Genomic DNA, 27090 nt, shown 5'->3' on the forward strand with positions numbered 1-27090 from the left:
TTTTTTAAGAGAAAATAATCTATCAGAGTATTCATTGCACTTTCTGTTTTATACATGACGTGCTGCCTCATGCATTTTATACATTTAAGTATATTCATACACATACTCCTGACAGTACGTTTTGAGTTTGATGCTGCTTATGTCTTTTGAAGAGATTGTCAGTTTTGTCAGGAACAGTGTAATGTAAGAAAAATGAAGCATCATTTTTTTTTTTTTTTGTCGGCCGTGGGGCTTGAACTCTGGGCCTGGGCGCTGTCCCTCAGCTCTTCAGCTCAAGGCGAGCGCTCTACCACTTGAGCTACAGCGCCACTTCCGGTTTTCTGGTGGTTTATTGGAGATAGGAGTCTCACGGTCTCTCCTGCCCGGGCTGGCTTTGAACCGCGATCCTCAGATCTCAGCCTCCTGAGTAGCTAGGATTACAGGCGTGAGCCACCAGCACCCGGCTGAAGCATCATTTTTATTGGAGGCTGGCTTTGAATTCTCGAGTACTGGAATTACAGGTATGTGCTACCACATCAGGTCCCGAGTTTTTTTGTTTTTATTTTTTGGTCAGTCATGGGGCTTGAACTCTGGGCCTGGGCGCTGTCCCTCAGCTCTTCAGTTCAAGGCAAGCACTCTACCACTTGAGCTACAGCGCCACTTCTGGTTTTCTGGTGGTTTATTGGAGATAGGAGTCTCACGGTCTCTCCTGCCCGGGCTGGCTCTGAACCGCGATCCTCAGATCTCAGCTTCCTGAGTAGCTAGGATTATAGGCGTGAGCCACCAGCGCCCGGCTTCTGAGTTTTTATTACTGTTAGTCAGTCTAAAAGGGAGAAGGCTCCATGATACTCCATAACATTATTCAAAGATGATGTGTTTGCTCAAGTATGATGGCTCAAATCCATGATCCCTGTACTAGGAAGGCTAGGGTAGGAAGATTTCTGGTTTAAGGCCTGGTCTCAAAAAGAAGACAACGCAAGCTTGGCACCCGTGGCTCACACCTGTAATCCTAGCTACTCAGGAGGCTGAGATCTGAGGATCACGGTTCAAAGCCAGCCTGGGCAGGAAAGTCCGTGAGGCTCTTATCTCCAATAAAGCACTAGAAAACCTGAAGTGGCACTGTGGCTCAAGCAGTAGAGCCTTGAGCTGAAGAGCTGAGGGATAGCGCCCAAGCCCTGAGTTCAAGCCCCATGGCCGACAAAAAAAAGCCAGTAGCTGGTGTGTCATGCCTGTAATCCTAGCTACTCAGGAGGCTGAGATCTGAGGAAGTTCAAAGCCAGCCTGGGCTGAAAAGTCCCCTTGAGACTCTGACCTCCAACCACCTAAAAACAGGAAGTGGCACTGCTGAAAGCCTTGAGCTGAAGAGTTCAGGGAATTGTTTATTCTACAGAAGACAATTATTTGGGCAATTTGCTGAATGTCAACAAATTGGGAAGCAGATTATTCTCCCTGATTGGATAAATGGGATGATAAAATTAGTAGTGAAGGTCACAATTTCTTTTTCCTTCATGAAATCACAGTATCTGAACTTAATGGTGCTAGAGTGTGGCAAAATCATGCCCCATACCTTCCCTGGCTGCTGAGTCTCCGTGGCATGGAGTGGCCCTCTTACTAGTTTCTTGATGGGAAAATAGCAAAATAATTTATTGGACCGGGCATTCTGTTTAATGTAGGGGGCTTGTGCTTCCTGCTCTGGGTTAATTAACATTGCCTACAGAGAGTAGGGAACACACCGGACAGGACCTTCGTGAAAAAAGATCTATAGCCAGGCACCAGTGGTTCATGCCTGTAATCCTAACTACTCAGGAGGCCAAGATCCGAGGATTGAGGTTTCCATGAAACTCTTACCTCCAATTAACCACCAGAAAACCAGAAGTGGCACTGTCTTTCCAAGTAGTAAGACTGCTAGCCTGGAGCAAAAATGGTCAAGGATGGGCTGGGAATGTGGCTTAGTGGTAGAGTGCTTGCCTAACATGCATGAAGCCCTGGGTTCCATTCTTCAGTACCACATACACAGAAAAAGGTGAAAGTGGTGCTGTGGCTCAAGTGGTAGAGAGCTAGCCTTGAGCATAAAGAGCTCAGGGACAATGGCCAGGCCCAAAATTCAAGCCCCAGAGCCCCCGAGCCCCAGGGGAGAGTTCCCATCTGGCAGGGCTCATTTGATGGAGATAGGTGAAAAACAGAAGTCCTCATCTTCAAATAGTGAAATAGCTAGAAGCAGTAACTGTTAACCAAAAATCCTTTTTTCCCTAAGGTAGCAGGGGCTGACTACAGCTAGTAGTTGTAAGCTCAAGAAGCAGTTCAGAGAATCCCAGTTCAAAACCAGCCTGGGCAGAAAATGCCATGAGATTCTTATCTCCAATTAACCACCAAAAGGTCAAAAATAGAAGTGTGGCTCAATGGGTAGAGCACCAGCCTTGAGTGAAAAAACAAGAGGAATGTCCTGGCTCTGAGTTCAAGTTCCATTACTAGCACCCAAAAAAACCCAAAACTCAATTGACTGCCCTTGGCTACGCATATCTGTCTTAGCAGACATCCCTACATCACTTTCCTTCTTTTGTTCCCTTTAGTAAACATATTTGCAACTCCAGAGTTTCTTTAAAGCCCCAGGTCTTTTAGGTTGGTTGCTGGATACTGTTATTTTTATTGGTTACAGAGACAGCATCTCTCTGTGTCTCATCTCTTACTCCAGGGAGTTGTGATTGACATGAGAAAAGCCTTTAGAAAAACTAGACTATCTTCCCAGCAAGGCTGTTTCCCTCACACAAACAAAATAAGACAAATAGCTTTTAGAAGTGTGGACCATTTCTCCAAACCCCTATGCAAAAGGGAAAGTATTTTGCTCTTCTGCTCATAGGACTGGAACCTAATGGTTAGTTAGCCCCTAAGAGTACTAATCCAATTCTGCCAAGCTTCCCTAGGTGTTAATCAGGTAGATTAACAACCAGTACATAAGCTGTGTGGAAAAAATCCTTACAAATCCAAAGCAATGCGTGGGGCACCCTTGGCTTGCACCTGTAATTCTAGCTACTGAAGAGGTTAAGATCTGAGAATCCAGGTTTGAAGCCAGCCCAGGCAGAAAAGTCTTGGAGACTCATCTTCAATAAACCAGCAGAAAGCTAGAAGTGGAGCTGTGGCTCAAGTGGTAGAACATCAGCCTTGAAAGAAAGCTAAAGGACAGTGCCCAGGCCAAGTTCAAGTCCCAGTTGGAGAGAGAAAAAGAGAACAAGAAGACAATGAGGGAAATGGAACTGGATCTTGTTTGCCTTTGGCTATTTGGTGCTAGGGACTGACTTCAGGGCCTCATGAAAAACAACACGATGCATTCTGCTCAGAGATGCCCTAAGCCCTGAATGCTTGTGCTTTTCAGCAGTGTAGCCACAGAGGTAGACAAGGCCAGTCTTCCAGCCTACCCAAATTCCCCGCTCAGCTTGGATATGTTAGGTTTGGATAGAAGTGTGGATTGTGCCTTTTTTTTTTTTTTTTTTTTTTTTAACAAGCTGAGAAAAGAGCTGCTGCTTCTCTGTGGCTGCTGAGGCAGTTAGAGCTTTTTCCCAAGTTGGATAAGTGAGGAATTTCTTGGCGTCTTCACTGCCGCCACACCTACACTAAGGATGCCTGAATTCAGGAACCAAAGGGGTCAGAAAGGGATAGCTTTCTGGGGGAGGGCGTAAGTAACATTCACCTCTTCCTGGGGCCTGAGGGAGAACAATTTGAGGACAAATTGGGAAATGTGGCAAGGCAAATGCGGAGGGAGTGTGGAAATCCACGCCTGACATTCATAGCCAAGTCAAGCGGGGCTTGGAAAACCACTGTTCCTTCCACACCCAGCCTTTGCCCTCTCCCCCTGCTTCCATTTCGGAAAGTCTGAAGCAGGCTTAGAAAGCTGTTTGCTGCTTTCTTCTCCCTTCCTCCCCCTTTCCTGAGCTCCCAGCTGTATCGACCTCTTGCGTAACTGTAAGAGAGCACTGAGGGTTTTTTTTTTTTTTTTGATGGGCTCCAGATGTGGAGAGGGATGAGGGTGGAGGGGTGGGGGCAGTAGGTCTTCAGTCCCTTGAGTGCACTAACTGTGGGAACATAAAGGCGTGACACAGAAGAGATGAGACACTGCAGAGTCTTGATCATGGGTCAGCCAGTCTCTGAGTTGGGAGAACAGTGAGAAGTGAGGTGCTATTTCAACCCCCTGCTAGCATGGTTGGCCCCCGTGGCAGGCTTGATTATTGCTTGACATTCCTCCTGACCAAGTCATCAAAGAAGTGGGGGGGGGCGGGGGGGGGGGACTGTGAGACAGAGGGAAGTGAAAAGTCTGTAGAACCCCAATCTGAGCCCCTGTTTTCAAATGCTAGGTCTTGGCATATGGAACACCAAGAGTTTTTTTTTTTTTTTTTCCCCTTTAGCACACCAGAATAGCCTGAAAATTACTGTTGTGATCTGCCTCGTGAAGGTTGACCAGAAGTTAAAATATTTTCATGAGCCTCAAATAGAAGAGAGGAAGAAGATCACCAGCAGCAGCAGCAGCAGCCCCCCGCCTTTGTATCCTGTCCCAGTCCTAGAGCTTTCTTGTACCCACTGCATACACTGGAGCCTAATTGTCCCACCTCCATTAGCTGAAGGGGGTAACAGCACAGAGCACCCCGCTGCCTCCCCATCAGCTCAGTCATCAGCTGGGGCTGGGGGGGTGGGGAGGGGGAGGGGGGCTGCCAGTGCTGGCCCTGTCAATGAGTGACTAGAGAAGGCGCAAACCACTGGATCAGAACTGGATTTGCCTGCCCCAAAGAAGATAAATTGTTTTCTACCCACCCCAGGTGGAATTTAGGCCAAACTTCGGAGCTTTCTGCTTTCTCCTTCAGTGAGGCCGGCTCTGCGGTGTCCCTCTCGTGTAGGTTAAAGAGGTTCCTCTCCGTGAGTTCGGCTCCCTGGGGCCTCCTAGCCGGTCTCCCGGGGACAAGAGCTGGCTTTGCGAGGTAAAGATCCACCGTCGGCACTGGATTTCCGGTGCGGGGTTAGATGGCTGCGAGGTGTTTTTGCTAACTTCCACCCCGCAGGCTGGCCCGCATCTGGCCTGCCTGGAGGAGGCTCCCAGTGGAGTCCGGGCGGCCGTCGGCCTTTCCCTGCTGTCGTGTGCACGCACTTTCGCGTGCCTCCTGTACCTGGCCTTGGGGGGGTCTCCGAAGCCCGCTGGGGTTGGGAGTTCGGACCCCGCTTACGGCTCCTCATGGCGGGGCTTCGAATACCATCTAGGCAGAGGAGGGATGGCAGAGGGCACTACCCATCCGGGGAGGGGACGGCGCCAGAGCCACGCTCCTCGGAAGACCGTCCAGGCCCTGGTGGGCCAGGGTGGGCCGGGGTGGGCCGGGATGGGCCCCGGTTGTCAGGGTGGGCCGCTGGGGCCGCGGTGGGCCGGGGTGGGCCAGGGCCAGGGTGGGCCGGAGGGGCCGCGGTGGGCGGGTGGGGCCGCGGTGGGCCGGGATGGGCCGGAGGGGCCGCCGTGGGCCGCGGTGGGCCGGAGGGGCCCGGGTGCGCCGGCGCAGCCCCGCGGCGGAGGAGTGAGGAGGACGGGGCAGGGCAGGGCAGGGCAGGGCGCGCGGCGTGGCCGCGGAGAGCCCAGCTGCAGAGCTGAACAAAGCGGGCGCTGTGCAGGCGGCGGGGGGGCACGGCTGTGGGAAAGGGCGGGTGGGGGACCTCGGGCTCCGGCCCCCGCGAGGGCGTCTTCCCTGGCCCGGCCGGCCGCGGTGGGGGCGGGGACTCGTGGGAGGGGGGCGGGACAGGCCGGGCTGTCCGCCTCCTCCTCCTCTCCGCGGCGCCCGGGGGAGAGCGCGGTGTCCTCCCGAGCCTGAGGCCGCGCGGCCCCGCCGCTCCCAGGGACCTGTGTCCCCGCCGGCCCGCCAGGTAAGCGCGGCCCTTTCCCCGGCCGCCCCGCGGGCCCCCGGGCTCCAGGCCGCGCCGGGGGGAGGCTCCGGCTGTGGGCCAGGACGCGGGGAGGAGACTCGCGGGGGAGGAGCGGCCACTCAGGTGCGGGCCGCAGGGGCTTCGGGGGGCGTCGGTTCCCCCCGCCCCATCCTGGGAGCGGCTGGCTGTTGCCCCGGCCCAGGCGCTGCCCGCACCGCCGCCAGAGGGGGCTCTGGTGTCCCCCGCGCGGGCCCCCTGCCCCCGGGAAGGACCGGAGTGCTGCGGGATGCACAGCCCTGCGTCCACCCGACGGCCAGAGGGACCCTCGCGGGGGCCTGCGGGGCCCGCGCGCGGCCTGGTCCCCCGGCCTCGCTCCTCCAGCAGCGGCGCCGGGGCGGGGGTCGGGGGCGCGCGTGTCCCAGGACGAGAAGCAGAATCCGGCTCGCAGGGAGCCCGGGACGGATCGGGCGCATCTGGGGCGCACCCCCCGTCCCACTCCTTCAAGACCCCACGCCCTCAGGGTGCGGGAGGCGACCAGGGGCAGCGCGGAGGAGCGAGCGGGAGGGAGGGCTCGCCCCGCCTCCGCGGTCTGGATTCGAAGGCTCCGCGGAGTTCCCCAGCCGGGATCCCCGCGAAGGGGAAGCGCGGGCGGGCGGCGGGGCGGCGCCGCGGGGCGCGGGCGGCCGCGGCCGGCGTCCAGGACGCTTCCGCCCCCAGGCCGCTCCGGCGGGGGACCCCCGGCGGCGGGGCGGGGCTGCATTCTAGGCCCGTTAGCTCAGCGGTCCCGGAGGCTCCCGGGCTGACTCATCCGACGGCCGGGCAGGCTCACCCCACCGCCGGCAAACACGCGGGGGCTCCCGCCTCGTCGGGCAAGGCTCGACGCCGCTCGCTCCGCATCGCACGCCGCACACCCCGGCGTCACACCCGATACCCACGCCTGGACCACGCGAGGAGCCCGCCCCGCGTGCCCGCACGCCGCCCCACGCGCGCGCGCGGCCCTCGGTCGCACCTGCAGCTCCGCGCGTGCCCTTAGTCCCGCACCGCAGCCCGCTCGCACGCACGCGCTTCCGGCAGCTGCCGGGTGGGGCGCGGGGCCGCCCCTTCCCCGGCCGCCGCACAAACAAGCGGCTCCTTCTCCCGGCCCCGCCGAAGAAAGGCCGCTTGTCCCGCGGTCAGGGCGGCCCAACACTGCGGCCTTGTCCTGCCCGGCGGCCGGGAGGGGCAGGCGGGGGCCCCCGCGCGCGGAACCCCCACGGGGCCGGCACCTCCCGGAGCCTTTCCCCGAGAGCCCCCCGCCTCCTCCGCTCAGGCCCCCAGCCCCGGCCGCCCACCTCGCCTCTCTCCCCCTCTTGTGGGGGGGAGGGTGGGCCGCGGCCTCGGCCCCTCGGATCGGATTCTGCCTGCCGCCCTCTCCACTCGAGGACCCGGTCCTCAGTCTCCCCTCGCGCTCGCCCCCTCGGGTCCTCATCTCCAGCCTCCCCCGGCAGCCTCCCGCCGCCCTCTCCTCCCGGGACCCCCCCTTCCCTCCCTCCCAGGCCTCCTTTGCCCTCCGCCTCGCTTTTCTCCTGAAGTGCCCTGCGCCCGGGGCTCCCGGACACCCCGGCCCCGCCCTGCCCGGGCGTCGGGCCCGCTGGGCTCCCGGCCTCAGTTTCCTTCCCGTGCCGACTCCTTCCTCCGGCCCTTCCTGGAGGGCGGATGTGCGCGGGGAGAGCGGGGCCGCCGTGGGCCCAGAGGAGCCCAGCTCAGCCCTGCGGGTCCCCCGACGCCGACATGCGACGCCCGGGGCGAGGCCTCGGCGGGCCCCCCGGGTCCCAGGTGAGGGCTGGGAGGAGGACCGGGCCCGGCGCCGCGCGGGGCGATCGGGCCTTTCCCCCGGGGGCTGCGTTGGGATCGGGCCGGGGACCGCCTTGGGGGCCTGCGGGAGCCCCGGACGCCCCCCTCGGCGAAGGCGCTGGAGACAGGGGGTCCGCGGAACTGGGGGGTGCGCTGCGGAAGCCCGGCATCGCGGGACCCCCCTCACACACCTCCCCTACCCCAGGGGCCCCCAGGGCTCGGGAGCGCCCGGCCCTGCGGGCGGGCACCGCAGCGGCCTTTTTTTGGCCGTGGGGCGGGCCGCGGAGGCCCGGGCGGGCGGGGTAATTGCAGCCCCGGGAGGGAGGTGGGTGACCGCCCCGGGGACGATCGGACCCGCTAGCGGGGTTGGGGGGGAGGGGGTGCACCGCGGGGCAGCGCCCCGGTCCGAGCAACGGGCCAGCGACAGGCCTGGTGTCCTCTTGCTTTACGGTGGATTAGGTTTCGGAGCCGGGCGCAGACTCACACCTCCCAGTAGAGCACCTCCTCTTATCTGCTCCCCACACCTCTCTCCTTATCGCTCCCTCTCCTTCAACCTCGGGATTCTCCTCCGTCCTCTCCTCCATCACCCCTGTGCTGTGCCCTCAACCTCATCGAAAGTGACCAAAATCCAGTGTGAAAATGAAGAGACCCAGCCCCAGACAGACGTCACCCAGCGTCTTCATAGCGCTTTGCACTTCTTAGAGAGACGATAGGTATACTCCCTGAATCCTTCCATAACTAACACCTTACAGAGGTATAACTTATAGACTATCAAATCCACCTACTTTAAGTGTGCAATGATACAGAGTTGTGCAACCATCATCACAATTTAATTCTAGAATATTTCTGCCACACACATCCCCCCAAAGAAATCTCATGCCTAGAGTTGCCCTTGTTGCACTCCTGGCTCGGGCAAATACTGAGTCAGCCAATTAAATTATTATTGTTATTATTATAGTTTTATAGGAGATAGACTTGACAATGAGAGAAATTAACTAACTTGCCCAAAATATTACAGCTAATAAATAATAATTGCAGCTAATGAAAAGAATGTAACGCTCCCACATCCCAAACATTTTCTACTAATGGAAGCTGTCTCCTTCCCCACTATTATGATTTTTTTCTTTCCCACTCTTTTTACATAAACTTCCCAATCCCAACCCACTCTCTTGTCTCTTCTCCTTTAGAAAAAGGCTGAGGGGTTTCCCTGAATCTTAAGGAAACAGTACAACTCTCTCTGGAAATGTGTGTGTGTGTGTGTGTGTGTGTGTGTGTGCGCGCGCACACACGCGCCTCTCCTTTTTTTTGGGGGGGGGGGAGCAGGGGGCTGGGCACTGGCCCTGAGCATTTGTGCTCAAGGCTACTTGAGCCACTGCTCCATTTCCAGCTTTTTTCTGGTTCATTAAAGGGAAGAGGCTCACGGATTTTCTTGCTTAAGCTGGCTTTGAACTTTGATCCTCAGTTGTCAGCCTCCTGAGTAGCTAGGATTACAGGTGTGAGCCACAGGCACCTGTTCTCCCTGGAATTTCTTCTCTCTAGACAGGGTTCTTGGGGCAGTGCCAGGCCAGCTCGGGGTTTGGTATGGGTTAATAGCCTTTGCCTTTTCTCTTCCCAGGCGGTCTTAGGGTGGGTCCCAAGCACTATTCCGGCTTCTCTTCCTCCAGCTTGGGTGGAAATGGTGACGGAGATGATGCAGTCAGTCCAAGCCCGGAAGGGTGGAAGTAGGGAGGGTAAATTTAGTAACTCTAGGGCTCAGGCCCTTGGGATCCACTGCCGGGGGCAGACGCTCCTTGGAATGCTGGTTCCTGCCACAACTTCCTCTGCCAGTCACTTGACAGACAGCTGGAAGAGAAAGTGGAGGGCAGCCTGCCTGCCTGGATTTCCCTCAGCCCTCAGCAACTCCCATAGCATTCCAGCAGGCCGTGGGGAGTTTCTCACCTCCAACCAAGGCCAGGGAGAGGCGCGTGTGCGCACATGAGTGCACAAAGTTCGTTCCTTACATTTCTCAGGCTCAAAAAAAAAAAAATCTGAGCCTGGGAAAGAGGAATGAGTTGAGTAAGTAGGTGGATGGCAGGGAGGGAGGCTCAGGTTGTGATGCTGGGATCCATCTTATTCCTGACTGTAGGGACTAAACTTCCTCCAGCACCAAGCCAGGGGAAGCTCAAAAATCTTGTGTTCCTAGGAGTCACCACTGAGATTGTTTTGCTGTGTTTTTTTTTTTAGTTGTTGTTTGTTTTTATTGTTGGTCATGGGCTTGAATTTAGGGCCTGCGCACTGTCCCTAGGTCTTTTGCTCAAAACTCTACTACCTGAGCCACAGCTTTATTTCTGGTTTTCTGGTAGTTAATTGGAAATAAGAGTCTCACAGACTTTCCTGCCCAGGCTGGCTTTGAACCATGATCCTTATATCTCAGCCTCCTGAGTAGCTAGGATTAGAAGCCTAAGCGACCAGCACCAAACTGTTTTGTTGGTTGTGTTGGGGTTGCTTCCTGGGGGAAGAAAAAGTGTAAGAGTTGAGCTACTCAGAGAAGGTCTAGTTTTTCCTCCGTGTCTCCTTTAAGAAGGTATCATCCTAAGGCCCCTGGGAAAAGAGACAAAGGGAAAAGAGAACACAGATTGGGAGAGGAAGCTCCTATTTAGCCCTGGCTAAACCCTGGGGGAGTTGTCTCTACCCATGTTCTTGGAGGGACTTGCCTGGACTTTGTTCTCGCCATGAAGATTGATTTCCCTCACCCTGATTAAGACTCCATCAAGATGGCTGAGGAGGGTCTTCAACTAAAATCTGGGCTCTGGATAGCAAAGAGCAGAAAAACACCAAAGCCAGGGTAGGGCTGTGTGTACAACCCTACTTGGCAAGTGCCAGGCTGGTATGGTGTGATTGCCATGCTGTGGCAAGAGATGCGGTGCCCCCCCTCCCCCAACCAAGCTCCCAAGCTGCCTCTCCTTTTCCTTTGGCACGAGTATGCTGGGAAATGATAGCGGCTGGTGCTGCCCATGTCCTGAGTCCCAGCACTGCTCCTCTTCTCCTGCTTCTCCCACCTCAGCTGCTTTATGTTGTGTCTCCAGGAACTCTGGAGGCCTAGGACCATGGACACACGCAGCAGAAGCCAGGGAAGCCCCGGATGCAAGCCCCAGGCTGTGGTGCAGGTGTGTGGTGTTGGGGCCATGGGGTAAGGTGCTGGTGAGGAGGGATTCAGTTCTATCTGTGGTGCTAGCTCAAGGATGGGGCAGCAGCCAGCCCCTCTGCCCTTCCCTAGTCCCCAGCCTATGAATAGATGAGTCTTAATTTGAATCAAGCTAATTGACTCAGCCAGAAACTCTCCTTTGAAAGTCCAAAAGTGGTTTACAGACTGTCCAGGCCAGCATCACTCTCCTGGATCCATGTTTCTACCTCTAGTTTTTATTTTATTTTTGCGTGCCATTCCTGGGCTTGAGCTCAGTCCCTGAGCTTTTATGCTCAAGGCTAGTGCTCTACCATATGAGCCACTTCCTGCTCTTTTGGTGATTAATTGGAGAGAAAAGTCTCAGCAGGCCGCCCGTGGCTCACGCCTATAATCCTAGCTACTCAGGACGCTGAGATATGAGGAGCCTGGTTCAAAGCCAGCCCGGGCAGGAAAGTCCATGAGACTCTTTTTTTTTGGGGGGGGGTCCAGTCGTGGGGACTGAACTCTGGGACTGGGCGCTGTCCCTCAGCTCTTCAGCTCAAGGCTAGCCCTCTACCACTTGAGCCACAGCACCACTTCCGGCTTTTTTCTTTTTGCTTATGTGGTGCTGAGGAATCGAACCCAGGGCCTCATGCATGCAAGGCAAGCTCTCTACCATTGAGCCACCTTCCCAGCCCTCCTTGAGACTTTTATCACCAATAAAAACCACTAGAAAACTGGAAGTGGTGCTGTGGCTCAAGAGGTAGAGCGCTCACCTTGAGCTGAAGAGCTCCGGGACAGCACTCAAGCCCAGAGTTCAAGCCCCATGACCGACAACAAAAGAAAAGAAAAGAAAAGTCTCATGAACTTTCCTGCCAGGGCTAGCTTCAAACCATGATCCTCAGATCTCAGCCTCTGAGTAGCTAGGGTTGCAGGCATGAGCCCCTGATACCCCCCTCCCACAGCTCTTACAGTTAGTTTATCAGGGACAGGCTGCAGGCACATGGATAGAGTCCCAGCAAGGAGCCAGACTGGCCCTCCTCCATGGTACCCCTCCTCCTTGCCCCATGCTTCTACCACCTCTCTCTCTCTCTCTCCCTCCTTGTTTCTGTTTTGCTAGACAAAAAGGGTCAGTTGAGCCAAATCTTGAAATAAATCCAGCAGGATGAGTTAGTGGCCTAGATTCAGATCTAATTACAATTTAGTGCAATAATGCTCTGGCTAAGATTTTTTTGCACTAAGCCTTTCAGCCACCTCAGCACACTTTGGAGAGGAACAAGGGCTGAGAGAGTGCTGATGTGACTGGGCCTAGGTTGGTAGGGTGCTCACTCAGTCTCTAATGATGCTCATCCCCTCCCTCCACCATCCCTGCTACCTGCAGAAAGGACCCTTGGATCTGATTGAGACAGGCAAAGGGCTGAAAGTGCAGACCGACAAGCCCCATCTGGTGAGCTTGGGCAGTGGAAGACTCAGCACGGCCATCACTCTCCTGCCGCTGGAGGAAGGTGAGCGGGGGGACATGCATGCCACCCCTCCCATTCCAGTCCCCCAAGGCCAGGCCTCTGCGAGTGTGGGGGCCCTCCTGCAGTAATGCTTGCATTGTCTCTGCCTCCCTGGCCGCCTGTCTCCTCTAGCATTTAATCTGGCTCCATGATTGGGATTAAAGATCAGTTTAGAAACCAGGAGGGGAGTGCTGAGACGAACAGGAGAGCACATTGCTCTTGGCAACCTGTGTGGCCAAGAAGAGAGGGGCTCCACTGGAGGGGGACAGGTGGCATGGGTGACGGGGGTGGGGGCATGATCCCCCGGGAGGAGATCCTGGCATGGCTCTGCCCTCCCCCTCCTGTCCTGGCTGCACCTGTTGCCTGGGTGATGCTACATTCCCCACATTCTCCAAATACCAGTCCCAGGGGGCTCTGCCAGGGAGCCATGGAGGGGAGAAACCACAGTAGAGGGAGAGGGAGTAAGAAAGGGGAGGGATGGATCCCCAGTGGCAGAAAGGAAAAGGAGGAGAGATTGATTTAGAAGAGAAGAGGGGGGGGTATCCACAGAGGGGATAAAGAACCCAAGGGGACTGGGAATGTGGCTTAGTGGTAGAGTGTTTGCGTGAAGCCCTGGGTTCGAGTCCTCAGTACCACATACACAGAAAAAGCCGGAAATGGCTCTGTGGCTCAAGTGGTGGAGTGCTTGCCTTGAATAAAAGAAGCTCAGGGACAGCACATCCAGGCCCTGAGTTCAAGCCCTAGGATTGGCAAAAGAAAAACAAAACAAAACAAGGAAACGTAGCTAGGAGACCCATGTAGGGCTGAGGAAAAAAGGTCCTCTTTCCCATCATGACTCTGCTTCCTGTGGCCTCTCTCCTGACCCTCCCATTCTGCGGCAGTTCTGGCTACTTGAGAAGAGCTTCGGTCACAGTTCCCTCCAGGCCCAAGAGAGGTGGCCCATGGTGGACAGAGATTACCCCGGAGTGAGAGGTGGACATTGATTTCCACCTCACTCTAGTTGTCTTCTCAGCCTGGAGGGCCCGTCTGACTCCTGTGCCTCTTGTCTCTAGGGCGGACAGTGATTGGCTCTGCAGCCCGGGATATCTCCCTGCAGGGCCCAGGCCTGGCTCCAGAGCACTGTTACATCGAGAACGTGCGGGGGACCCTCACCCTCTACCCTTGTGGCAATGTGTGCACGATTGATGGGCTTCCTGTCCGGCAGCCTACCCGGCTCACTCAGGGTAAGGTTCTGTACTCCCCCGCTCCCCTCCCCACTGAGAAGGGGGGAATCACTGTTTCAAAGCCTGTGCATGTTGGGTAGGGGGAAGCCTAGCGTGGTGGTTGCCATGGTAACTCTCTGAGTGGCCACACTCAGGTGCTTCTGGATATAAGCTCATCTCAAAAATCTCCCGCTCCCAACTTGTCTTCCATCTGTGTTTCTTGTCTATGTGGGCCTCACCCTGCCTCCCCACATCTCAGGGGAAGAAGCCGGTCCAATCCCTGCTGGCAGAGGACCTGGGTGTGGTGTGGCCGTTCCAGGGAAAGAGCCGGGAAAACCACAGCTAGCGGGGATCCATGGTGTTCCAAGATGCCCAAAGGGAGGTGTTTGCAGTCACTGTAGAGGCTGATGGCCGGCCTGTGGGGATGGACATGGGCCGAGTGTGGTGGCAAGATTGGAGGACACGTTGCTTCTGCTGCAGAACTGTAGACAGTAGCTTTTGGGTCATGAATATGGCCGCCATTCTGTTTCCTAAAGCACCAGGCCATTCTGTCATGAAGAAAAAGCCCCTAATTACTATGGTTACCAGGCAGATAAACGATAGGTCAGGTGGCACTTTGACTGGCCAGGTGTGTTCCCCTGGAAACAGGGCACGGCATCAATTCATACAGTGAATGGATGGGAAGAGCCGACATGATGGGGCTGGAGGTCTAGTTGGTGTGGTGACAGGAGCTTGGGGCCGTACCTGGCTCTGAGCATGAAGGCTAAAGGTGCCATTGTTTTCTGGATGCTCACTGGCTGAACATTGTGTGTGTGTGTGTGTGTGTGTGTGTGTGTGTAAGTCCTCATGCAGAGTAAATACCACCCACTCCATTGTCTCCCATATCCTTGTCACATTCCTTAGATTTTGTTATTTTATTTTTTGGTGTCAGACCCAGGGTTTGAACTCAGGGCCTAGGCACTTAATGCTCTACCTTTGAGCCACAGCTCTACTTCTGGCTTTCTTGGTAGTTTAGTAGAGATAAGATTCTCACAGACTTTTCCTCCCCAGGCTGGCTTTGAACCATGATCCTCAGAGTAGCTAGGATTGCAGATGTGAGCCACCAGTGCCTGCCCCTTAGAGTCTTTAAATACCATTACTTCACAGCTGGCCTGGGAACTAACCAGGCCTCCCGATTTCCTCCTGGCCTTAGGGTAGAGATGAGAGTAGATAACCACCTCCTCAGAGGCAGGTCAGTGGACAGTAGCAGAGAAGCCGTGCCTTCTCTGAGGCTTCAGGGTCTCTGGTAGGGGCTTTGGCTGCGATGCCATGTGCTCCCTGACGGTCTCAGAGCAAGTGTATACTGCTGGGTTTGGGTGCACACTGGTGGGACACAGAGCAACAAAGGAAAGGGGCCAGGCAAAGTTCAGAGGTGGTTGGGCCTTTACTTCCCGGCTTCCGTGGGTACGGGTACGCGTGTGTTGTGCAGGAGCCTATGACATTTATATCTCTCTTGTCCCATCTTCCCATCATTTAGCTCCCTGAGAGAGGGCGGGCCTGAGGCCACCATGAAATTCTTAAGTATTTCCTGTGGCCTCAGTAGCTCCCTTCTTCCCCAGCCAGAAGCCCACCCTGCCAAGTATGGACCCTCCCACTCTCTTCTGACCCTAAACTCCCTTTGCCCCCCACCCTACCCCAGCCTTCTTGTCTGGGCTCGCCTGTCTCCAAAGCTTGGCAGCCTGTGGAAGGGTAGGCGGAGGCACAAAGGAATGGGTGTTCTCCTCCCCAGCCCTCCCCCTCCTGGGCTCCAGGAGCTGAGGGTTTCCTTGTCTCATCTCTGGAGCAAGGCACCGAGCCCGGCCCTGCCTGGCCTCACTCCGGACATTCTTGGGAGTGCGTTGCCTTGGAAACTGGGTGGCTCGGGGGTGCGTGTGCTATCTCTGTGCGCCTGTGTAACTGGAGTGTGTTTATGTATCTCCGGATGTTTCCGTGACTTGGGACTTGTGTATCTCTCTGCTTATTTGTGTCTGATGTTTATGGATCAGCATGTTCGAATGGCTGCTGGTGGTAACCCCAGGCCTGATGGCACCAGAATGTCTCTGTGTGCACTGCGGTGTGTATACAAGAGCTCACTGGCTATGTGCCTACCTGTGGGCATGTGTACAAAAGGACCGCTTAGGGCTGGGGGTGTAACGCAGTGGTAGGTTGCTGCTTGCCAGGTGTGCATAAGGCCCTGGATTTTATCCCCAGCACAGGAGGGGACCCTCTTATCTGCCTTTATGGAGGGGACCCTCTTCTTTGTAAAAAAGAATCAAAAATAAAGAGGGATATCTGGGGAATTACAGGAGCCTGCTCCGGCTGGCCCAGAAGCATCATTCTGGGCACTGTGCCCAGCTGTTGGCAACTTGGAGAGACACACTTCATGACAAGCAGAGATGGCAGTGACAGGCTCTTCTTGCAGAAAAATGCCCGTGCCAGGGAGGGGGGAAGGCTGGCAGAAAGCAGATGCCATCCTTTAGCCTGGAGCTATGAACATGGGAGCGGAGAGTATGGGCGACCTCGATCCACCCCTGTACCAGGGCTTCCTGGCACATCCCTTGTTACCCTCTTCTCTACAGAGCCAAGTGGGGAGCTGGGAATATGACCCCAAAAAACGGGGTGGTGTCTCAATCTGGGGTCTAAGCCGCCCCACCCTGGACCATAGCGCCAAACCACATGAAAGATCCGGGAGGGAAGTTAAGTGGAGGAGGTCCTCGAAAGCCACACAGCTCAGGGACCAGGCCGTCTAGACAGTGGGTCCCCATCCACCCCCACCATGTGCTGCCAGCTCTTGCTAAGTGCCATTACTTCCAAAGCCCCTCCCTGGTGGGCAGGGCCTGGGTGTGGGCTGGGTAAAGTGTTGGCAGGGAATGGTGCAGTGGCCTCTGTCTGGGATACAGGACATCAGGTTTCTTCTCCCAGCCAGTTATCAGTTATCCCTTCTGTACATTGGGAGGGAAGCCTGCAAGGGTTCTGTTGTGGCAAAGATCTTGACGGATAAAAGCTCAAAGGAAATAGTGCGGGAATGAAGGCTCCCTCATCCCCACTTCCTGGTATGTGTACTGGTAGCCCTGTCTCTCTCTTCCTTTCAGTCTCTCTCTCTCTCTGGGTCTGCCCAGCTGGCCACCACAGTGTCCAAACTAATGAATCACTCTTCCTGAGGACTGTTTTGATTTTTAAAGCCTCCCCTCATGTTACACTTGGCCTTATTTGGTTCTTCCGTTTTCCTTTAGCAGGGGAGTAAGTTTCCTGCCTGTATGCGATGGGGTGAATGTATATACAGTAAAGCATCGGGTAGGGCACTGTTGGAAAATTTCCCTCTTTATTTCTCTTCAGAGGCTGCCTTTTAATTCATTAAATTTTTTTTTGTCCTGGGGCTTGAACTCAGGGCCTCATTCATACCCTCCTTTGTGTTTTTCACTTAAAGTTGTTTGTTCTACCACTTGAACCACAGCTCCATTTCTAGCATTTTGGTGGTTCATTGGAGGTAAAGTCTCATGAATTTCTATGGCTGGGCTGGATTCAAACTGTGATGCTCAGATCTCAGCCTCCTGAGTGGCTAGGATTACAAGTGTGAGTCACCAGCCTCCAGCGAGGAGGCTGACTTTTTCCGTGTCTCCTGGGGGCTGAGTGGAAAGGCCTTGTGTGCCTGGGTGAGTGTGTAACGAGGAGAGGAGGCTGCAGCCCGTGCATGTGACAGTAATGTGAGAGACAGAGCGTGTGTAATGGTGTTTGTGTGGCTCAGGCTGAGCACGCCTTGTGTCTGAGGGAGGACATGGGTGTCTCCTGAGGCTCTGGTGCCCAGACCCTGGTCCCTGGGACCCCAGCTCTGGGGGTTGGATTAGAATCTCAGCCTGACTGTGGGGGAGCCGGGGCGGGTGGCACCCATCTGGAAGGGTATCTTCTGGCAAGGGGCCTTTGGTGGGGCAGGCACGGCTGGAGGTTGAGGCTGAGGGGGGGCGGTGTCCATCTTGGGGCAGTGGGAGGGGATGTAGTTAGGATGGAGGGGGGCGCTCAGAGCGCTGCGTGGACACAGCATGGCCTCGGCCTGAGCTCCCGGCCCAGGCTGACCTTGTCACGGGGCAGGCTGAGGCCAGGGGTGTGTGTGTGGGGGGGCTCCCTGCGCGTCCTCTCACCGAGATCTCAGACAGGGAGCCGCGGACAGGCCCGGGCGGTCACCGAGGCCGAGCTCCTCGGGCTGTGGCCGGAGGGCACAGGGTGACCGGGGCAGGGTGACGGTGGTCTGCGGACTCAGGCTTCAGCCAGCCTGGAGGGGCCCCGGGCGGGCCCCCCCCTCCGGCCTGCGCCCTGGCCGCGCGCGCGCCCCTCCCCGGGACCGCGGTCCCCGCCGCCTGGCCACCCCGCGCCGGCGGGCTCGGGTCCCGCCGCCCCGCCCCCGGCCCGCCCCGGCCCGCTCGCCCTCCCCGACTCCATCACTTCCTCTTCCCCTCCTCCTCCTCCTCGCCTTTGTCCCTCCCTCCCGGGCTCCCTTCCCCCGCCGCCGGTGCCCGGCCCGCCCCTCCCCGGGCATCGGCGGCTGCTGGCTGCCAGGCTGCTCGCTCCGAGCCCCGGAGCCGGAGGTCGGCCCGCCCCGTCCAAGGCCCCCCGGGCGGGCCGGGGACCTGCGGGGACCTGCCGGGGGCGGGGGGGGGGGGCGCCTGACGGGGGCGCGCGATCCGGAGGCCCGCGAGCCGCGGTGAGTCCCCAGCCCGGCCGGGCGCGAAGCCGGGGCGGGGTGGGGGGTGGGGACGGGGGCGGGGGTCCTCGGCCCTCGGGGCGGGGCGGGCTCGGGGCCGCCCTGGGCTCACCCACCGCCCGCCTGTCCGCTCCGGGGACCCGCCTCCCCCGCGGGGTTAGGGTGAGGGCACCCGGGCTGTGCCCGGGGTCTCCGGCGGGGACGGGTCGGCTCTTCCTCCCGTGCTCCCCTCTCCCAGCCTCGCTGGGGCCGGCGGGGCCGGGCGGGTCTGGGCGGGGGCTTGTGTGAGGTGCGTCCCCCCGTGTCCCGGAGACCCAGGGTCTCTGTCCTCGGGGCCCTCGGCGGCTCCCCGCCCACCTGCACACAGCCCGGCCCCAGCTGCTCTGGGCCTGGGGGACCCGCACCATGACTTTGGCCGTCTGTGTCCTGGGGTTCTGGAGGGCAGAGAGGGGGCTTCTTCTCCCTTCTTCCCCCACACATGCCAGACCCGGGGGTCAGCAGGTGCCAGCGTTGGGGCAAGGCCTGGGGCCCCTGAGTAGAAATAGAAAGTTAATTTGGGCAGGAGTTGGGCTGCTGCTGTCCGGCCTGCCGCCCTGTGCCCGCTGCTCTATTAATACAGCTCCCTGCCCCGCTGCTGGCATCGCTATTTATAGCTCAGAGCGGGGCGGCCACACCCCCTGCACGGGGGAGGGGCACAGCGTGGACCTCAGCCCTCTTGGGGCGAGGATGGGGGTCCTTAGATCCCACAGCCTCCTTGGGTGAGCCTGGCCCCACTGGGATGGAAGCTACCCAGACTCCTCACCTCCTCCCAGCCGGGACCTGGTGGTCAGCCGCTGCCCCTCACCCCCTACATCAACCTGGGGTTGAATGGGTCTGTCTAGACCCTTCCAACTCATCATTAATTGGCTTGTTAAATGGCTGAGAGGAGAGGGGGAGGGCGCCTGGCTTTTTCTGAAGCAGCGGTGGTTGTAATTAGGTGGATGGCGTGGTTGGCTATTATTCTTGCAGTTATGATTACTATGGGATCAGCTTCTCTTGATTGGTGGCTTGGCAGGGAAGGTTTGCCCTCTCCTACCCATCAGCCTTCCAACTGTTGGTACTGCCTGCCTGGGAGGGCTGTGGGTGTGTCAGAGAGGTGGGTGGCTTTGTTGTGTATAGTTTTCTGCGAAGCCTTCTCAGCTTTGCTCATCCTCTCCCCACCCTCCTCTCACAGCCAGGCCCAGGGCCCCCTGAGCGTCTCAGTAAGGAAGTCTGCCCGAAGTGCCCACGTGGCCTGGGATGCCCCTTGCCCTTGCAACTGACTGAGCAGTACTGTCTCAGCGTCCAGGAATGTGGACTTCCCTGCCAGCCTTAACCCAGACTGGCATGAAGTTTGGGGTGCCAAGTGGCACCAGATTGGGTAGGCAGGAGGCTGGGGCCAGAGGTATGGGCAGATTGGAAGGGTGAGTGGTAGAGAGCCCTAGGGCGCTGGCTTCTCCCAGCACTGCAGCTTCTGCACCTGGTGTGGCCAGGAGGTGGAATTCTGCCAGCCAGGCTTAGTGCCTGTGGGCACTCCTGCTGCCATGCACCCTCCTGAGCCCCTGGCTACATTTTCTGGCTCCCACACACCCGAGCCTTCTATGCAGTTGCACTTCCTGAGCAGGACTGGGCTTGTATCTACCGCCCAGGAATGAATGTGCTTGGTTGAAGCAGGGCCCAATGGTCTCAGCCTGAGAGAACAGAGAGCAGAAGGTGTGTGTGTGTGTGTGTGTGTGTGTGTGTGTGTGTGTGTGTGTGTGTGTGTGTGTGTCTGTGTCTGTGTGTGTCTGTGTGTGTGTCTGTGTGTGTGTCTGTGTGTCTGTGTGTGTGTGTGTGTCCATCCATCCCTGGAAGTTGCTGCCTCTCAAGGTAACCCTTCCCTCCCCCCCCAAGTGATTAGATGGATCATAAGTCCAGTTTGGAGTTGGGAGACATAACTGTTGATATTCTCTGAAGATGTCTGTACATTCACAAATACTGACCTTGAGAGGTCACAGGGTATTGTCCCATTTTTCTGATGAGATAACTAGACTCGGAAGGCAAGTGACTTCACTGGAAGATCTCACAGCTAGTAAGAAAAAGAAGAGTTAGGTGTGATGGTGAATGCCTATAATCTGAGAGTCATGAGGCTGAGGCAGGAGAATTGAGAGCGTGGGTAAGCATGGTAAGACCCTGTCTCCAAAACAAAATAAACAGCGTTAGGGCAGGGCATGGTGGGGTACAACTATAATCCTAGGTATGAGAGAGGCAAAGACAGGGAGATGGAGTTTGAAGCCCGTCCTAGGCAAAATCTTGAGACTGGAACTGAAAAGTAACTAAAGCAAAAAAAAAAAAAAAAGCTGGAGTGGGGCCGTGACTCAAGTGGTAGAGCACTGCCCTAGAAACCTCAAGCCCCTGAGTTCAACCCTCCCCCCCAAGAAAAATAAATAAGAGGAGATTCTGTCCTGCCGGTGCCCGTTCCACTCTGCCCTGTGCTCTGGAGTCCTGGAAGGCCCTGTCTCAGGGGTTGGGTGTGCATTGTGCACACCGAGTTCACCTGGGGTAAGGCTGTGGCGTGCTGTGCCCGGGAGGCTCTCACCCTGCCTTCTTCAGAGCAGTTGCTTTCTCTGCAGGCTGCATGTTATGCCTGGGTCAGTCCACTTTCCTCCGCTTCAACCACCCCGCCGAAGCCAAGTGGATGAAGAGCATGATTCCAGCAGGGGGTCGGGCCCCTGGGCCCCCCTACAGCCCTGGCTCTGGTAGGTATCCAGTTGGGGCAGGGGGCTGGGTTGAACAACTGTCGTTGCGCACTCCAGCCACTCTCAGGGGGCGGATAGGGCAGTACCCATGGTCTGGGCTTGCTGCCACCTGCCATGGGCTCATGGAGAAAGCCAGGCGGCGGTGGGGCCGCTGGAAGAGGTCCAAAGCAGTACTGTTGGCGAAAACTGAGGAATCCTGTCCCTCGAGGACTAGAGGTTTCTGCCAGCCTGAGTGTACTTCCTGGAAGGTGCCGCTCAGTGTCTGGGACCATGGTCCTCTGTGTCACCACCAAAGAGCGTCACTCTGGAGGGTGATCTGAGCATTATGTTGAACCCCTGGAGAGCTCCGGTGGATCCCACAGGTTGGTGTTCCTACCTAATCCTCAGGCCAGGCCAGGCCGCGTCACCAGTGACTCAGGAGCAGCTGCAGGATGTGTGTGACTTATTGATCCTCCAAGGAGAACTGGCAATTGTTTCAACACAGGCCGCCTCTGCCACCTGCCTTGGGGGTTGGGGTGCAGGTCATGAGACCAGCAGTCTGTCCACCTGGTAAACTCCTGACATTCAGGTGTGAGATGGATATCTGGGTCAGGTGTGGCTGGCTGGGTGGTCGTCGGTGGCCTACATGTATAGTTGGGGATCTGAAGAATGGTAACGCGGTCACTGGGCTCACTGGTATCCATGGCAACCCCCCTAGGTCCAATGCAGTCTATATCATTTTGTACCTAAACTCAGTCTGGCAGAGGCTTTTTCTTCCCTCCTCCACTTCAGTTGTCTTCTGGTCCTCCAGAGGACAGAAGCCTAGAATCCCTGTTCACTCCCTAGCTAATTTCACCCTACTCACCCGCAGGCTATCATTCTACTGCCTGAATTCTACGGGCAGTGCTTCCAAGGACTCCAAACTCCTGGTTGGTTGACAAGGGCTGGGCCCAGGCGAAGGCAGGCTCTTGCTGGCCTAACGGGGATAATTGGAGGCTCAGAAACTGCACCTCCTGGCTGTCCAGCCTGGCGTCCAGGAACCAGCCATTAGCAGAAGCCCCTCCCCTGTCTTTGATTGGACCTCCGAGTGTAGCACACTCCCTTCCAACCCCCGAGGCTTTGTTCCCCTTGGGCCTTGGCTACTGTAATGTCCTGTTAGACTAAGAGGCTCGGAGTCTGGTCATCTTCTTTGCCGAGTGCTCATCCCTGCCTTTTTAGAGAGGTATAGGAAGTTGGGGAAAATGAAGGCAGGAAAGAATATAATGTTGGGGCAAGGAGGCAACAGCAAAACTTAGGTGTACCTGGTTTTGTTGTTGACTGTCCTGAGTCATTAAATATTAGAGCCAGGAGAGCTCTAATTTTTTCTTTACAGAAGGGGAAACTGAGGGCAGGACTGGAGGCGTGGATCAAGTGGTTCAGTGCCTGTCGAGAAAGCCAGCAGAATGAATTGGGGGCCCTAGGTTTAAGCCTGGTACCTGATTTTTTTTTTTTTTTGGTTGATTGTGGGGCTTGAACTCTGGGCCTGGGCTCTTCAGCTCAAGGCGAGCGCTCTACCGCTTGAGCCACAGCGTTACTTCCGGTTTTTCTGATGGTTTATTGGAGATAAGTCTCACATGGAGTTTCCTGCCCGGTCTGGCTTTGAACCGTGATCCTCAGATCTCAGCCTCCTGAGTAGCTAGGATGACAGGCGTGAGCCAAAGTTAAATATCAGCACCCAAGACCTCTTGTGTTTTTGGTCAGCAGAATCAGAAAGCCTGGTGAATGGCAACCACGCCCCACAGCCTGCCACCCGGAGACCCTCAGCCTGCGCCAGCCACAGCTCTCTGGTGAGCTCTATTGAGAAGGATCTGCAGGAAATCATGGATTCACTGGTGCTAGAGGAGCCAGGAGCCGCTGGCAAGAAGCCTGCAGCAACCTCTCCATTGTCACCCATGGCTAACGGTGGGCACTACCTGCTGTCACCCCCAACCAGCCCGGGAGCCATGTCTGTAGGCTCCAGCTATGAGAACACCTCTCCGGCCTTCTCTCCGCTCTCCTCACCAGCCAGCAGTGGGAGCTGTGCCAGCCACTCCCCCAGCGGGCAGGAGCCAGGGCCTTCCGTGCCCCCGCTCGTGCCTGCCCGTTCCTCCAGCTACCATTTGGCCCTGCAGCCCCCACAGTCTCGCCCGAGTGGTGCCCGCTCCTCTGACAGCCCCCGTCTGGGCAGGAAAGGGGGTCACGAGCGGCCTCCTAGCCCTGGTCTCCGGGGTCTGCTGACTGACAGTCCTGCGGCCACAGTGCTGGCAGAGGCCCGAAGAGCCACCGAGAGCCCCCGGCTGGGTGGGCAGCTGCCCGTGGTAGCGATCAGCCTGAGTGAATACCCGGCTTCCGGTGCCCGCAGCCAACCCCCCAGCATTCCCGGCAGCCCCAAGTTCCAGTCTCCAGTGCCTGCTCCTCGCAGCAAGCTCGGCACACTCCAGGACCGTCCTCCCAGCCCCTTCCGGGAGCCTCCCCCCGGCAGCACCGAGCGGGGGCTGACCACCAGCCCCTCTCGCCAGCTGGTGGGCCGGACATTTTCTGATGGGTCTGCCACCCGCACGCTGCAGCCCCCCGAGAGCCCCCGCCTGGGCCGGCGGGGTCTGGACAGCATGCGAGAGCTCCCCCCGTTGAGCCCCTCTTTGTCTCGCCGCGCTCTGTCCCCACTCCCTGCCCGGACCACCCCAGATGCCACCAAGCTAAGCAGGGACATGGCCGAGAGTCCACGGCCCCGGCGCTGGGCAGCCCATGGGGCTTCGCCCGAGGACTTCTCCCTGACTCTGGGGGCGCGGGGTCGCAGGACACGGAGCCCCTCGCCCACACTGGGGGAGTCCCTGGCACCCCTCAAGGGCAGCTTTAGCGGCAGGCTGAGCCCAGCTTACAGTCTGGGCTCTCTTCCTGGAGCTTCGCCTCGGCAGAGCCCCCGTGCCCAGAGGAAGCTCTCCAGCGGGGACTTGCGGGTGCCTGTCACTCGGGAGCGGAAAAATAGCATCACCGAGATCAGCGACAACGAGGACGACCTCCTGGAGTACCACCGGCGCCAGCGCCAAGAGCGGCTCCGGGAGCAGGAGATGGAGAGGCTGGTAAGCAGGTGCCAGGCAGGCTGCCGCTGTCCAAGGCAGGGTCTCTGCCAGGGCATGGCAGGCCAGCCAGCAGAGCCAGAGGGGCTTGTGGACAGCGTTTTAGGGTTCTGGTGTGTTGAAGAACTCTCTTTGAAACCTCCAAGGCGCCGGGCGCCCGTGGCTTATGCCTGTAATCCTAGCTACTTAGGAGGCTGAGATCTGAAGATCTCGGTTCAAAGCCAGTCCGGGCAGGAAAGTCCATGAAACTCTTATCTCCAATAGACCACCAGAAAACCAGAAGCGGTGCTGTGGCTCAGGCAGTAGAGCTCTAGCCTTGAGCTGAAGAGCTGAGGGACAGCACCCAGGAGCCCCACAACCAACTCCCCCCCCAAAAAAAAAACTCCAAAACCCTCCCAAGGCTTTTATTCTAAATTCTTGTTGACGTGGCATGTGTTCTATGACATAGCATCTGTTTTAATGTGTGAATTAAGTTTCATGTTATTTACCTAAGTACAGCGAAGTTCTAGGAAAACATACATTTGTGAGCCTTTGCTGCTCTCCCTTTGTAGAATAGATGGCTAGGAGGGAAAGACAGAGGCCGCTGGGAGGAAAATGTGTGTGTGTGTTTGTGTGTGTGTGTGTGTGTGTGTGCGCGTGTGCACACGTGTGGCCCGCGCGCACGCTCATGTATGAGCCTGAGCACATGCTTTCTTGGGGATGGAACCTAGCCCTGTGCACCTGCTAGGCAAAGCACTCTACCATTGAACCTTGGAAATCAGAGTCACACAGCAAGTTCTGGCAAAGCTGGGAATCAGAGCCTCTGTCTTTCCACCTTTGCTGCTTGTTCTTTTGGCAAGCTCCTGGTCCTCCTGTCTTGGTTCTCTTTGGTCTCCACAGATAGGCAGGAGCTGCTCACCTTGGCCCAGGTGTGGACAGTGAGGAAGAGGGAAGGCCCAGGGTGGCAGCCTGTGTCTTTGTGCCTATGCACTCGTGGGTGCTCTAAGGCCGGGGTGGCTCTGGGCAGCTGTCCTGGAGATGGCATCTGAACTAGGTGGGGTCCAGGATTCCCCAGCTAGCTCAGGGCCTGCGGCTGGTGTACGCATGTGTGAGGCCACCCACAGAGAACGGATTCCACCCTCTTTCCCTTGCGAGCAGAAGCCTAGCATTCTTGGAGGCCTGGGACTGGAGCTGAGGTTTATCTGGAGACCCTTTGGGCAGGGCTGTCTAGTCTGGGGTGAGCTGTGTTTTGTGGGAGGCAGTATCCCCACTCTTCCTTTGTTGCATCCTTTCATCCCTGGTTTGCCCTGTCCTACCCTAAAGAATGCTTGGTCACTCTGAGGTCTTATCCTAAGAGGGGCAGTGAGCTGGGCATGGCAGCTGTGCGCCCAGCCTTCCCCAGCTGCTCCAGTCAGCCTCTTGGTCCCCACCCCCACTCCAGACACACCTCCCACCAGCCCCGACCTGCTGCACCTGCCACTTTAAGACTTGGAGACTGCCTGCCCTGCCCCTCCCACCTCAGCCAGGCTCCTATCTGGGCCCTGAGGGTGGAGGCAGCGGGCACTGGCTCAGCCTCCTGGGTGCTGAGGCTCAGTTCCTGGATTTTTTTTTTTTTAACCATGAAACTGGGCAAGCAGCAGGAGGGAAGCTGGGTAAGTGTTGAGTGGGCAAAACCGGGCAAATTGGGTGGTGAGAGACACTTGAGGTGGTCAAGGGACTCCAGAGAACCATGGGAGACGCAGGGGCCAAGACTTAGGGCTGAAGGTGCTGTGGATGGACACAGAGGACTCAGACCAGGAACATGACTGCTGTCCGTCCTCCTAGGCCCCTGAGGTGGGCCCTTTCTGGGCATGGGGGATATACACCGGGTAGATTAAGTGGCCCAGGGCCACGGAGAGCTCATCCCAAGGCCTGAGCATTCAAAGACTTTGCAGTAGCCCACCCTGCTGGCTGCCAGAGAGTGAATGCCTTGGAGCTGTGGTGGGACAGAGGACGTGTTCCAGGTCTGTCTCTTCTCCATGTGTGTCTGGGCTGAGTGTCAGGTGCGGGCCTGTGGGTCTCCTTTCCAGCCCTGTCTGTCTGCAGGCGCCCATCTAGCTGTATGTAGACTGTGTTTATCCTTCCGAGTGTGCATTTGTGCGTGTCGGGGCTGGTACCTGTTAATACCAGTGTACCTGCCGGTGCCCATGGAGTGTCTGCATGTGCTTGTGGGGCAGTTCCAGTGTGTCATTGTGCCCCGGTGCCTGTAGATCCACATGTACCTAGGCTAGCACAAGCACCGAGTTGAGCTGTGTCTCACTGTGGTCTTCAGCCCACCTGCTTGCGAGTGTCCTTGTGTGACCACAAGGAAGCCCCATCCTGAGCTTGCAAGAGAAAGGAAAGGAAACAGGAAAATGGGAGCACTGGCCATGAGGACAGGTGGCACACAGCGTGGTTGTTCCTCCTTCCCGCTTCTGGGGCAATGCTTTCTCTTTCTCCCACAAGTCTTGGGGTTGGGGCCTCACTTGATACTGAGCTTCTAACCCTCATGACTGATTGACCTGGCTCCCTTCTCCCGCTCATGCCCTGCTCTGTCCACCTCCCCCAGGAACGCCAGCGCCTGGAGACCATCCTGAACCTGTGTGCTGAGTACAGCCGGGCTGACGGGGGTCCTGAGGCCGGGGAGCTGCCCAGCATCGGCGAGGCTACTGCGGCATTGGCACTGGCAGGCCGGAGGCCCTCACGAGGCCTGGCAGGGGCCATTGTAGCCTCTGGGAGGAGTGGCGAGGAGCCTGGAGGTGCTGCCCAGCGCCTCTGGGAGAGTGTGGAGCGCTCAGATGAGGAAAATCTCAAGGAGGAGTGCAGCAGCACAGAGAGCACCCAGCAGGAGGTGGGGCGCCCAGCGGGGAGGGCAGGGACGAGAGACAGGGCCAGGGCCCAGTGTGTGTGTGTGTGGGGGGGGAATAATGGAAGGATCGTATTTGGGAATACCACTGAGGCTGGAAGTGTGGAAGGGAGGAGGCCAGGAAGAGAAGGGAGGT

At 57.3% G+C, this 27090-nt stretch overlaps 1 protein-coding gene across 31 annotated transcripts in view; it reads left to right on the forward strand.

The window, feature by feature from the left end:
- The first annotated feature begins 4859 nt into the window (after positions 1–4859).
- LOC138810773 (pleckstrin homology-like domain family B member 1) overlaps positions 4860–27090 on the forward strand; it is a 44074-nt gene continuing 21843 nt past the window's right edge. For 3 of the 31 annotated variants that reach the window (XM_069998006.1, XM_069998000.1, XM_069998008.1), the window contains exons 1-7: positions 7541–7683; positions 10767–10847; positions 12225–12348; positions 13398–13568; positions 20892–21017; positions 22737–24094; positions 26658–26939. In XM_069998006.1, coding sequence (XP_069854107.1) covers positions 7564–7683; positions 10767–10847; positions 12225–12348; positions 13398–13568; positions 20892–21017; positions 22737–24094; positions 26658–26939 — 2262 coding nt within the window. In that variant the 5' untranslated portion in view covers positions 7541–7563. Of the gene's footprint in view, positions 4944–5791; positions 5869–7449; positions 7684–8319; positions 8415–9736; positions 9757–10766; positions 10848–12224; positions 12349–13397; positions 13569–18213; positions 18262–20891; positions 21018–22736; positions 24095–26657; positions 26940–27090 lie in introns of those variants that run through there. The other 28 variants (XM_069998009.1, XM_069998002.1, XM_069998007.1 and 25 more) reach the window with 22 other exon arrangements.

The sequence above is a fragment of the Dipodomys merriami genome, unplaced genomic scaffold (assembly GCF_024711535.1).
Source record: "Dipodomys merriami isolate MVZ:Mamm:240054 unplaced genomic scaffold, mDipMer1.0.p SCAF_509, whole genome shotgun sequence".
In the NCBI taxonomy this organism is placed as follows: domain Eukaryota; kingdom Metazoa; phylum Chordata; class Mammalia; order Rodentia; family Heteromyidae; genus Dipodomys; species Dipodomys merriami.